Source organism: Sceloporus occidentalis, unplaced genomic scaffold (assembly GCF_023333645.1).
Source record: "Sceloporus occidentalis isolate IW3139 unplaced genomic scaffold, rSceOcc1.0.p SCAF_57, whole genome shotgun sequence".
NCBI lineage: Eukaryota > Metazoa > Chordata > Lepidosauria > Squamata > Phrynosomatidae > Sceloporus > Sceloporus occidentalis.
Window position 1 is genome coordinate 2,889,769 of NW_028317037.1, and position 13,960 is coordinate 2,903,728.

The following is a 13,960-nucleotide window of genomic DNA, read 5'->3' on the forward strand; positions in this document are numbered from 1 at the left end:
CTGACCCTTACCCTTGCCATCGTTAGTGTGATGGAAATTGCTATTGATGTATATCGTTCCTGCCCTCCCACCTCTCCTTCAGAAAATGACCCATTTCTTGCCCGAATAAAACTTTTTTACTGTATTGTGTTATGAAAGTTTTTAATTTTCTTGCTGTTTAATAGGATTTTTAAAGGTTGATTAATGTTTTTATAATTGGGAGAAGGGTTGGGGGTTTGGAATTTTAATTGTATTTCTTAAATTGTATGTTATTTTATTACTGTAATCCACTTTGATTCCTTTGAGAAAAGGTGGAATATTAATAATAATAATAATAACTTCTCTTCAAGGGGGTCAAAAGCCCTTTCAGTATGCTCCCAGAACTGGGGGGGGGGGGGGTGTTTCTGGGGCTGTGGGTCTCTCTGTTGGTCCTCCTCTGCAGGGTTGTTGTGAAGTATGTGAGGGAGGATGCCCAATCTGGATCCTGTGGGTCTCTAAGCCTAGTTCCCAGGTTGACAGGGGATTGCCAGAGTTTTGAGGTCCCTCCGTCTCCCTCCTCTTGGCTTTGGCCAAGAGGATTTTGGCTTTTCTCCCTCCCCCCAGAGCCTCCTCCCCCAGGACTCCAGAGAAAACTCCCCCCCCCCCCAAGAAAAATGCCATTGAATCCTATCCTGTGCGATGCTTTCTATTTGGAACAAAACTCTTCCCCAAATGAGGCATCAGAAGAGAGGGTCTCTCCTGGGCCCCACTTTCCACAAGGGAGGGGGCTCCTCAAAGACCTTTTTACCTTTGGATCCCCCTCCCCTCCATGGCCATGCCTCTCTCCAAGAGTCCCGGCCTTCATTTATCATAACAACTCCCCTAGTACCCTGGACCCAAGGAATCCCCCAAGGAGGGGGCAGGGAAGGAAAGAGGGAGAGGAGGCCTTCCAGGACCCCTGCCTTTCTTTGGGGAGAGAAGAGGGGCTTCTCCCCTCCAGCCATTCTTCTGAATGAACAAGGGCTCTCCCCACTTCCCTCCCTCCCTCAGAACAGACTGTGAGGGCAGCAATGGCTTCTGGGGCTGAGACTGTGCAGGCGCATATAGTCCCAAAGGCCCCTCCTCAGCATGCGCAGGGATTGCCAGGTCCTAGATGCTGCTGCTTATTCTGCTGGCAGCCTTTGTGGGAAAGGAAGGTATGCGCCGGGGTTCAGTGGCCTCCCCTTCCTTCCCTCCTTGCTTCCTTTGAGGAGACCGCAATGGAGGCCAAGGTGCAGAGCTGGACTCAGGAGGGAAAGGCAGGAAAGGAAGGCTCTGCTTTGGAAATATAGCTCTCTCTGTGTATCCTGTATGTTTGTGTCTGTGTGTCTGTGCTGTTCTTATGGCTGGGAATGGAGTTGAGAACTGAGGAGAGAAGAAAGGGTCAGTTTTGGGCAAATTCAGAAATTCTGTGCATCAAAGTCCAGTGTGTTGAAACAGTAAAGAACTTTATTGAGAACACATAGAAATTCAGTGATTAAGCCAGAACTGACCACTCCAATCCAAACAATACATTAAAACCCCTAAAACCAAAAACATGACCCTCTTCCAACCTAGCCCCCACCTCCAATTCCCACAGTCTCTGCCCCACAGATAACAAGGCCCCCTTTTGCCATTCCCAAAAACTAGCCCTTTCTCTTAATGCTGGCCTCCAACTTTCTTAAGCCAAGATCCCACACATTGCAAAAGCTATAATTCCCATAACTATTCTAACCAGCTGCAACAAATCCCAACCTCCCATCTACTTAACATATACCACAACCCACAATCCCCAGCCAAATTGACAACGCAAAGCAATTATCTATACTATTGGCAATTAAAACCTAAACTTAACAAAATCCAACTTGAAAACATAGAGACATATTGACAGACAACTTTTACAAATAAGATCACAAGGGCCTTTTCTTTGCACTGCTGGATTGAAAATATATTTGTTGTATTCGTTACTGACAAATATAATGTTAGGATTTGTGTGGCTTCTCTCCTCTGTGGACTCTCTGATGTGCCACTAGGTGTGACTTCTGAGGAAAACATTTCCCACAATGGTGGCATTTGTATGGCTTCTCTCCTGTGTGGACTCTCTGATGTTTCACTAGGTTTGACTTCTGAGAAAAACCTTTCCCACAACGCTGGCATTTGTATGGCTTCTCTCCTGTGTGGACTCTCTGATGTTTCACGAGGTCTGACTTTGAAGAAAAACATTTCACACAATGCTGGCATTTGTATGGCTTCTCCGCTGTGTGGACTCTCTGATGTTTCACTAGGTTTGACTTCTGAGAAAAACATTTCCCACAATGGTGGCATTTGTATGGCTTCTCTCCTGTGTGGACTCCCTGATGTGTCAGTAGGTTTGACCTCCGAGAAAAACCTTTCCCACAATGCTGGCATTTGTATGGCTTCTCTCCTGTGTGGACTCTCTGATGTTTCACTAGGTCTGACTTCTGAGAAAAACCTTTCCCACAACGCTGGCATTTGTATGGCTTCTCTCCTGTGTGGACTCTCTGATGTATCATTAGGATTGATTTCCGAGAAAAACATTTCCCACAACGCTGGCATTTGTATGGCTTCTCTCCTGTGTGGACTCTCTGATGTATCATTAGGATTGACTTCTGAGAAAAACATTTCCCACAACGCTGGCATTTGTATGGCTTCTCTCCTGTGTGGACTCTCTGATGTATCATTAGGATTGACTTCTGAGAAAAACATTTCCCACAACACTGGCATTTGTATGGCTTCTCTCCTGTGTGGATTCTCTGATGTATCATTAGGATTGACTTCCGAGAAAAACATTTCCCACAACGCTGGCATTTGTATGGCTTCTCTCCTGTGTGGATTTTCTGATGTATCATTAGGATTGACTTCTGAGAAAAACCTTTCCCACAATGCTGGCATTTGTATGGCTTCTCTCCTGTGTGGACTCTCTGATGCATGACTAGGATTGACTTGTAAGCAAAATGTTTCCCACAATGCTGGCATTTATGTGACCTCTTTCCTGTGTGGACTCTCTCATGACTCAAATGTTTTTCTGTAAAGAAAGATAATTACAGATGAGACTGAAAATCAGACTTAACAGAGGAGGGTGTTACTGCATGATTTAGCCCTCATTAACCCCTCCTTCTTAGAGATTAAATTAATAAAGTTGCTGTGAGTAACCTAATCATGACCCTGATGCTTATGCCCCTAAATCCATTGAACAGTTGCATTCTTACTCCTAGGACCTAGCAAAGAAGAGACCATATGGGAACTGCCTTGAGGGAATCAGTAGAAGAAGATAGTCAAAGGACTGTTGAAAAAAAAAATTCAATTAAACGTGTGCAAAAATACTTTGATTGACAGGTGGCATCATATCCTGTGAGACAGCCACTGAATGCTGAGTCAGAGCCCAAGGCATGATGCAAGCTAACTGCAGAGGAAGCTTCATGCTGTTTGGCACCAGGAGAGGACTCACAACCAATACAGTATGCAGCTCACATGAGGATTGGAGTGGATTGGATCGGAGTTGTGTGTACAAGGGATGGTGAAGTTGATGGAAGTCAGAGAGGAGAGCTTGCAAATATTTGTATTATTTTGCAACTCAAGATAGAGAACCTCCAAGGATTTCAATGAAATCGTCTGTGTTTGTGACTTATTTTTAAGTGTGAAAAGTGGTCAGTGCATTGCCAATGCCTACATCTGGATATTTGCGTCCTCAGATTGTAGCGTACATTGGCTTGTGAACGCGATCAAAATTCAGAGCCAACAAGAATCTGAGAGCCGGTGAGCTAATGCCTTTTGTCTGATGTATTTGCATCAAACACCCATTGCATTCAGTTCGTTTCACACCATTCTTCCCCCACAAAGGAAATATTCTAAAGTGATATAAACCTTTCTGAACCCACAGTTTCTGCCCCCAAGCAGAAACCAATTTCCGTCTAAATATCAGCCCCAACTTCTGTTCTTCGGTGTCAGTCCAGTTACAGATAGACACTGTTTGTTTTCATGGCTAAACACCTCAATGCACTCACCAACCCCAATTGTCATGGGAACTACTGACCTCTCCTTATTTCAAATCCTCAACAATTGGAATAAAGATCTGGATAGATAACGTATCACCATTATCAAAGCCTTACATCTATTCACCACACCCACCTTTGTTACCTAGTTCTTGAGTGTGTGCATGAACACTTATATGTATGTGTCTGTGTGTTTTGCTTTACCCCTAAATAAAACACAAAAACCTATTTCAAATGCCTCTGAAAATCTGTTTGATTCAGGAACTGCTATAGATTGGCTGAGTCCAGAGGTCACTATTGCCCCAGTAAAACTATTTCACTCTATTGAGCTAAGTACCAAACTCCCCTAAAAGGATAGCACTTCATCCCACAACATTCCAGAATTGGCAGTTTAGGATTTGATATTTAGAATCCTTACAAAGTGGAGAATAATAGTGCCTCACTAAAACTAGAAATTTCATGATTCCGCAGGAAGTTGTTATGACAATTAAATTACGTGTGAAAGGGAACTAGGAATGGTAGTAGAGCACAAGTTGAACATATGTCAACAATGTGATGCAGCAGCTAAAAAGGCCAATGTGATCCTAGGCTGTATCAATAGGAGTATAGTGTCAAGATCAAGGGAAGTAATTGTGCCACTCTATTCTGTTTTGGTCAAGGCTCACTTGCAATAATCCTGTGTCCAGTTCTGGGCACCACAATTCAAACAGATGTTGAGAAGCTAGACCAAGTCCAGAGGAGGGAAACCAAAATGGTGAATGGTCTGGAAACCATGTTCTCTGAGGAACGACTTAGGGAGCTGGGCATGTTTAGCTTGGAGAAGAGAAGGTTAAGAGTGGATATGACAGCCCTGTTCAAATATTTGAAGAGATGTCATATTCAGGATGGAGCAGGCTTGCTTTCTGCTACTCCAGAGAAAAGGACATGGAATAATGGATGCAAGCCACAGGGACAAGAGATTCCACTTAAACTTTAGGAGGAACTTCCTGAGAGTAAGGGCTCTTCAAAAGTGGAATATACTCCCTCAGAGTTTGGTGGAGTCTCTTTCTTTGGAGGTCTTTTAACAGAAGTTGGATGGCCATCTCTTGGGGGGTGCTTTGAATGTCTATTCCTGCATGGCAGAAGACTGAAACGGATGGTCCTTGTGGTCTGTTTCAACTCTTTGATTCTATAATTCTAAAGTGGAATCATAGCGCTCTGACAGTGAATTATGAAAGGGCCCTCAGTCTTCACAGGAAGGGCAATGGATTCAGGTTCCTTACCCACAGAGGCCACATTCTCATAATTCTCCATCATCACATTACTGTACATAAGTTTCTGCTTCTTCGTCAACATTTTCCATTCCTCTTCGGTGAAATATACCACCACATCCGCAAAGGTCACCTGCAACAGAAAATAGCCCTCATCCAGAGAGTGACTAAACAAAAGGGGAGGAAAGCACATGGTGCATTGCAAATATTATTTGATCACTTTAGAATTCAGTCCAGGAAATAAACTTTAAATTCTGCAAGCCAGAAAAAAGCTGCAGCCTTTGAGATCCAGTTTGTCTCGAATCCTATCAATATAATATACAATATAATAAAGAATATAATTTAGGCCATTTCTGGAATATTATTGATTGATTAGGATACTGACTATCCCAACATGTATAGTACATTTAGTCACCAATGAATTATAGTGCATTTAGCCATATCTCACCTAATTTCAGAGGTATATTTCATTGTTAAAAACAGTTCTGGGGAGTACTCTGGGTTTGAGGGCCACTGGGCCCACCCTCAATTTAGGCCTAGACATATTCTCCCATATCCCCCAGCATTTCACAGATGGGGAAAGCAAGACACATGTGGCTAAGCAACACCAGAAGGTGGTCAAGATGGCCAAAGTTGTATGATAAAGATCACACAAGCGAGGAAGGGTACCGCAGTTTGCTTTTGCCTCCGTCTCCTGGCAAGGGCAAGACCCTGCTTCCTCCTCTCCTCCCTTCTCCCCTCTTTTGAGTGGAAGGGATGAACACTCTTTTGAATTTGGAACAAATTTTTCAGCAACTGAACTGACCTGAGGAGAATGGGGAAAGTGGGAGGAGGAGAGAGAAATAGGACATTTTCTAAGCCCCTGAAAAAATGAGGTGACAGAGGGTTACCCAGGACTCTTTCTGCCAAACTGGGACAGTATGTTCTCCGCTTGCTTTCATGAGCTGGACCAGACATAGATGAAACTAATAGTAAGTATGGCAGCTTACCAAAGAGCTGTTGTACCTCAGGAGCCTCTTTCTGTTGGAGCCCGACTCCCTCCGCTTGGCCTCTGTTTCGGCCATCAGGTGGGCAGGGGTCCTGGTGGTCCTGGACTTGGTCACGCCCAGCAAGAGAGGCCCAAAGCCGTGTACAAGGAGGCCGAGATGAAGGTCCTGAGAAAAGGGACCAGGATTAGGATTTACTTGGCAAGAAACCCTGCAGCACTCAAAGACACAAAGAACAGCATCCTGCTGGAGACATACGCAGGTGACAAATGCCTCCTTTGGGCCGATGCAGAGGTGGGCATCCCCTTCCTCCCTCTGCACCAAACAAAGCTCCCTGGACCTAGCATAGATTTACTTCAGCTCCCCTACTCAACTCCATGCCTTATTAGAGTGGGGGGGGGGGGGGATTAGGGGATGGGGAATTAGAGAGGCCCCTGGTTATGTCCCCATAGATAGATGTGAAATCAGTGCATCATAAATAAATAAACCATCTGCTGAAACCTGCAGAGGTCTCCAGTGCTTTTCCCCAGCATCAGCCCCTTTCAGAAGAAGGCTGCATGCACACTATAGAAATAAGGCACTTTGACACCGCTTTAACTGCTCAGTGCTATGGAATCCTGGGATTTTACCTTTAGGACCCTTAGCCTTCTCTGCCAGAGAGTTCTCATGCCACAACAAACTACAAATCCCAGATTCCATAGAATGGAGCCAGGAGTTTCAAACTGGATTATTTCTGCAGTGCAGATACATCCCGAGTCGATTGTAAAAGGATAGAAGCACCCATGTCTTGTTTTTATCCTCCTAATAATGGTTTTCCTTTAAAAAATTAAGTAGTTTGTTTTAGTCTATAATCCTTATTTTTGTTGTTTGTTTTATGTTTCATTCTTGGTAATATGAGTTATTCTGGTCTGTCTCCTGCCTTCTTGCCTAAAAATCTATTAATAAGGAAACTGGGGAGACTTTTAAAACCTCCCAAAGGAGCCACTTTTGGCCTTGTTTGGGGGACTAGCCTCCTCTTAGGAGCCAAAGTGCAATGTTTGTGAAGAAGAAGAATAAGACTTGTATGAAAACTATCATCTCCATTTCTGATCCTTTTTAAAACCCATGTTCCCCAGAAGGAGCAGAGCTAAGAAAACCCTCTCACAAAAGACACACAAAGGGACACACTTCCTTCCTTTTGGCCCAAGGAACCTGACCTCCTTCTGACTCTGGAGCCTCAGGAGAGAAAGAGAAGCCTCTGTTCAACTGAGGCCTCAGAGAAGGTTCCGGAATATTATTCCCCACAATCACAAGCAGCACAAAATGGCTACCTCTGGCTCAGCACTTGGAGGCCTCAGTGCAGTAGTGAAACCTACCACTTCCAGGCCTTGTCCCTCTGCTCGCTCGCTCGCTCGCTCGCTCTCTCTCTGCTCACTCTTCCGTGCGCAGAGCTAAATAGAGGCAGAAGCTCCTCCCCTTCTTTAATCTGGCCAATGGGAGCAGAGGAGCTGGGAGGCCCCGCCCCCTGCCCCACCCTCACAGGCTCCTCCTGCAGTTAATATGGAACAAGGCAGGAGGCACTGAGGGACCCTGGAGCCCCAGCCACACTGGCAGCCATTTTGTGTTCTGGCAGCCATTTTGTGTGCTGTTTGTGACTATGGAGTATGTTCTAGAACCTTCTCTGAGTCCTCAGTTGAACATGCATAAACACACACAGATACACACACACACAGAGAGAGAGAGACATACAGACACACATATACACACATTATATATATACACACACACACACAGACATATATACACATACATATACTGTATATATACATACGTGTCACAACAAACTACAATTCCCATGATTCCCTGATTTGAGAAGGGAATTGCCTCCACGCTTCCAGATCACAGCCCCAGAGAAAGAGTCTCTACAGTATATCAGCATTGCCAATTTAAGTCCACTTTTTCAGCTGCATTTGAATTTAATAACGATAATAATAATGGTGATGATGATGATAGATAGATAGATAGATAGATAGATAGATAGATAGATAGATAGATCGTGTAGCACATTTGAGACTCACTAAAAGAAAAGTTGGCAGCATGAGCTTTCCTAGACTTAAGCGTACTTCCTCAGATGTATGGGAATTGTAGTTTATTGTGGCACCAGAGCTCTTTCTCACAAAACTACAATTCCCAGGGTTCCCTAGCACTGAGCCACGGCAGCTAAAGTGGTCTTGAACTGGATTATTTCTGCAGTGTATCTTGGAACCAACTCAGGCTGCATCTTCACTCCAGAGACAATCCAGTTTCATACCGTTTTAACTGCCATGGCCCAGTGCTATGAAGTCCCGGTAATTGTAGTTTGTTATCATACCAGAGTTTGCTGAGAGAGAAGGTTCAATGTCTCACAGAACTAGAATTCCCAGGATTCCATAGCACTGAGCCTGGGCAATTAAAGGGGTGTCAAACTGGATTATTTCTGCAGTGTGGTTGCAGCCGAACACGTTTCTATTTTGCATAAATCTTCCTGGCCCCCCTTCATGTCCAAATAAGTATCTTAAAGGTATTAGAAGGACTGAAAGATTCTTTGTTTGGTCCAATGGTAATTTTGAGAGTTGAAATAAGTTACAATTATTTTTATTCAATTAGGTTTACATTTATTTGCTAAAGATCCACCATATTAATAAAAATATAAATAAATCCTATTATTATTATTATTATTATTATTATTAACATTACGGGAACTTTCAAGGGATTTTGACTGAATATTCCGTGTAATATGGGGTGGATTCCATGGATTTTGGTAAAACATGCTGGGAAATAAGTTCAAGGCTTCTTACCAACACTGGTCCTGCCCTGCAGTAAGGCCACTCCAATCCCTCTCAACCGAGGACTACAACTCCCAAGTCTTCTTTCTTTCTTTCTTTCTTTCTTTCTTTCTTTTTTTGTTACTTTCCTTCTTCCTTCCTTCCTTCTTTTCTCCCAAGCTGCCTTGTGTTAGTGCTGTTACTGCTCTTGTTGTCGTTGTGTGCTTCTCAGTTGTTTCTGACTTATGGTGACCCTAAGGGACGTCCATTGAAGGCTTTTCTTGGCAAGATTTGTCCAGAAGTGGTTTAGCAAGTGCCTCCCTCTGAGGCTGAGAGAGTGTGACTTCTTGCCTAAGGTCACTCAGTGGATTTCTGTGGCCAAGAGGGCATTCGGACCCTGGGCTCCAGGGTCATAGTCCAATGCTCCAGCCACTAAACCACCGCTGGCTCTTTCTTGAGGCTTTGTAGTTTTTTGTGGAGTGGCTCTAAGTCATTGCCGACTTCTGGGGAGCCTTCCCTGGGGTTTTCTTGGCAAGAGTTGTTCAGAGGAGGTTTGCCATTGCCTTCCTCTGAGGCTGAGAGAGTGTGACTTCTTGCCCAAGGGACCCAGCTGGTTTCATGGAGGAGTGGGGCACTGGAGCTTGGACTCCAGAGTTGTAACCCAACACTGAAACCATTGCACCACACTGCCCCCCGTTCCCATGTACAACCTGAGAAATAATAGCAGACTTTTTTCTGTTCTTCATGTGTGTCTTCAAGTCTAATCCAATTTATGGCAACCCTAAAGCAAACTTATCATGGGGTTTCCTTGGCAGGTTTATTCAGCGAGGGGATGCCATTGCCATCCTCTGAGGCTGAGAGAGTGTGACTGGCCAAGGGTCACCTAAGTCCAAAACACACTGCAGCAATAATCCAATCTGAGATTGCTTTAACTGCCCTGGCTCAGTGCTAGGGTATTGTGGGAGATGTAGTTTTGTGAGACATTGAGCCTTCTCTGTCAGAGGGCTCTGGTGCCACAATAAACTCCAGTTCCCAGGATTCCCTAGCACTGGGCCAGGGCAGTTAAAGCGCTCTCAAAATGGACTATTGCTGCCGTGTGTTTTGGACCTTACTTGGCCGCAAACTGTCCATATCCTGCAATGCATCTCCTAATTCTGTTGGCAGTCCCTCCCTCCCAACACTTTCTCATTTCCCCCCAAAACCAGAGCAAAGCTGGCAGATGGAAAGAGGTTTTAAAGCAGCATTTAAATCTGCCATATTTTATTAAAAGACTAAATGTCCCAAATGCTATTATCAGTTTTGTAGCTATTATTACAGAAAGAGATAGAGTGCAAACTCCTGAAGTACCTTTATTTTCTGGAGTGAGATGGGCTTTTACAACTGACTCACTGTGATGATCTCCGGTGGTCCAAGCAGCTATTAATATAGATAATTGCTTCAGGTTATAAACTTGGCTGGGGATTATGGGTCATGGCATATGTCAGCTAGAAAGGGGTGCTGGGATTTTTTTACAACTGGCTAGAATAGTTATAGGAATGATAGCTTTTGGAAAGTATGGGATGTTGTCTGAAGAAAGGTCGGGGCAGGTATTAACAGAAAGGGGCTAGTTTCTGGGAATGGCAAAGTTGACCTTGTTCCCTTTGGGGCATAGACTGTGCATCTGTGGAGGTGGGAGCTAGGTTTGGTAGAAGGTGGAAGTTTAGGTGTTGGGGTTTCAATGTATTCTTTGTCTTGGGGAGGACAGTTCTGGTTTAAACACTGAATTTCTGATTATGTGTTCTCAATAAAGTTATTTGTTGTTTCAGTGTGTTGGACTCTTTGATGCACAGAAGTTCTGAATTTACACAAAATACACTTTATTCTCTCATCAGTCCTCAGCTTCATTCCCAGCCATAAGCAGAAAAGAGACAAACACACACAAACACATACCAAACAGACAGATAGAGCTCTATGTACAAAGCAGAGCCTTCCTTCCTTCCCTTTCCCTCCTGAGTCCAGCTCCTCCTTGGGCTCTATTCTGGCATCCTCCAAGTCTCATCAAAGGAAGGAAGGAAAAAAGAGAGGAAGGAAGGAATGAAGGGTGCACTCCTTCCTTTTCCGCAAAGGCTGCCAACGGAATAAGCCTCAGCAGCAGCAAGGCCCTGGCGATCCCTGCACATGCTCAGGAGGGGCCTTTGGGGCATGTGCACATGCTCAGTCTCAGGCCCTGAAGCCATTGCTGCCCTCACAGTCTGTTCTGAGGGAGGAAGAGATGGAAGTGGAGGAGAGAAATGTATGAGAAAAAGGGGGCAGGGGGCACTTGAGGAGAGGCATGGTCATGGGGGGAGGGGGCAGGGTCCTTTAGATGTAAAAGGGCTTTGAGGAGCCCCTCCCTCCTGGAAAGTGGGGCAGAGGAGAGACTCTCCCTTCCTTCCTCCTCATTTGGGGGGAGATAAGGTCTCGCAAGCCCCCCTCTTTGGTCTTCCAATGGGGGCACCCTCTTCATCTCTGGGAAGAGGGGAGGCTCCCAGTCAAAAGACTTTTGTGACAAATAAAAAGCATCAGATAGCATAGGCTTCAATAGCATTGGAAACAACAGCTTTCTGGGGGGAAGGGGTTTTCCCTGGTGAAGGGGCTCTGTCTGTGGGGGAGAGAAGAGCCCAGATTTAGGCCAAAGCCAAGAGCAGGCAGACGGAGGGAGCTCAAAGCCCCTTCTGGGGATAGGGATACCCCCTGGCAACTAGGCTTAGAGGCCCACAGGACCTGGATTAGTCCCCCCACACACATATACACACACACACACATCCTTTCCTTATCCTTCATGGCAACCCTGCAAAGCTCAGTGATCCTCCTCTGGGAACATGCAGAAAGGACATGGAAGCCGTTGTTAGTTCTTTGCCTGAAAGTCCCCTTCATTGAAGGGATGGAGGTTAAAGGAAGGAAAGAAGGAAAGTGCCAAGGGAAGAGGTGGCATAAAGGGGCTGCTGAAAGACAGAGGGCATTTGGATAGGAATCCCTCAGCAGCCATTTTGGGAAAGAGGGCTCTGCCTCTGGACAGAGAGACGGACAATGTGCTCATTTGGGGAAATGTTAAGGTCCCTCTATTGGGCCACATTCTCCTCTGCCCTGGAGCCTTCTTTTGAAGCCCCATAGACAGGGAAGATCTAGACCATGCCCTCCCCAGGAAAGGAAGCCCCCTCCCTTTGCAGGCCCCATAGACGGAGGGAAGATAAGAAGATGATAAAGAGGGGAAATCCCCTGGAGTGGATGGATTTACAGCTAGATATTATAAACCATTTCAAGGGGAACTAGTTGATCCACTATATAAATGGTTTAATCCTATTAATGCAGAGGGGATTCCAGACTCATGGGAGCTAGCGAGTATCACTTTAATTCCTAAAGAAGGAAAGGACAGCTTGTTAATGACTAATTATAGACCAATAAGTTTGCTGAACACTGATTATAAGATATTCACACAAATACTTGCCAGCAGACTGAAGGGAATTTTGAATCTGACAATTGGGAAGGAGCAAAATGGACTTTTACTGGGCAGATAGATTAGGATCAATATCAGAACGATTATAAATTGTCTTGAATTTTACCAGGTAAATAATGAGAAAAAATGTGCCCTAATTGCTATTGACACGGAGAAAGCCTCCGACAGCGTGAGATGGGATTTTTTGATAGAAGTGGTAAAAAGTATGGAAATGGGAGGCAATAAGGCAAATATATAATCGACAAAGAGCTTAATTATAAACGGAGAAAGATTCCAAGGATGTATGATAAATAAGGGCACAAGGCAAGGATGCCCGATATCACCGCTCTTATTCTTAGAAGTGATGGGAATTTTGATTTCCTCTGTTAAAGGTAATCCAAATATAAAAGGGATTAACAGGAAAGGAAAGGAAACCAAGATAAGAGCGTTTGCGGATGACGTGGTAACAGTTTTGGAGGACCCAAATCGGGGCAGAGAACCGCTGCTACAGGAGCTTAACAAATTCGGCAAATTCACAGGACTGAAAATCAATAGAGACAAGACAGTGTTGATAACTAGAAATATGACTGAACAAGAGGTAGAGGAATGAAAGAGGAAACCGGGCTTCCAAGTAGGAAAGAAACTGAGGTGCTTAGGAATTTGGATTTCTAAAGACAATAATTATTTAGGGGTATGGAAAGACATAAGAGAACATTTAAGGAGATGGAGCTGGTTAAATCTTTCACTACTAGGCAGAATTGCCATAATCAAAATGGCAGTTCTACAGGAAATTATGTTTCTGCTACAAAATTTGCCAATAGAGATTAAGGATAAGATATTTAAAGGTTGGGAAGCCGAGCTAAAAAGATTCATATGGAAAGGACACAAACATCGGATTAAATGGGAGGAGCTCAAAGATGCTTCAGAGAGAGGGGCTATTCGCTCCCTGAGTTCAGATTATATTACTGGGCATGTAATCTAATTTGGATCCAAAGCTGGATTAAATTAGAGGACAAAGAAATGCTTGATCTAGAGGATGTTCAGTTAAGATTTGGTTGGCAGGCCTTCTTATGTTATGAGAAGTTGGGGATGAATGAAGATTTCAATAACCATCCCATGAGGAAATCTTTACTACTCACTTGGAACAAGATTAAAAAGACATTTTATTTTAAGTTACCCCTTCGGACATCGGCCCAGGAGCCACTCTTCGGTAGATGGATAAGCATCAGTAATTGGCTCACTTACAAACATTGGCTTAAGAAGGATCAATCAGGGAATTGGTCGATAAGATCTAGGGAAGATATTGACAAGGATGGACATAATAGACAGTGGTTTAATTCCTACCAGCTAAAACAAAGATTTCTGGTAGACAACAAAACAATAGGGATCGAAGCTAGACTAAACGGATTGGATGATTTGTTCTGGCAACCTGATAAGAAAAGGATATCCAAATGACACAAACTACTGTTGAGCAGGAATATGGAACAGGAGACTGTAA

At 44.2% G+C, this 13,960-nt stretch overlaps 1 protein-coding gene across 1 annotated transcript; it reads right to left on the reverse strand.

Annotated features, from left to right (window-relative positions):
* Positions 1-1,900: 1,900 nt before the first annotated feature.
* LOC149287711 (uncharacterized) lies at positions 1,901-13,688 on the reverse strand. The gene is made up of 2 exons (XM_089492568.1): positions 13,640-13,688; positions 1,901-3,022 (listed from the first exon to the last, which is right to left on the reverse strand). The coding sequence occupies exons 1-2, from the start codon at positions 13,686-13,688 to the stop codon at positions 1,959-1,961; spliced, it is 1,113 nt and encodes a 370-aa protein (XP_089348694.1). The 3' UTR covers positions 1,901-1,958.
* Positions 13,689-13,960: the final 272 nt, after the last annotated feature.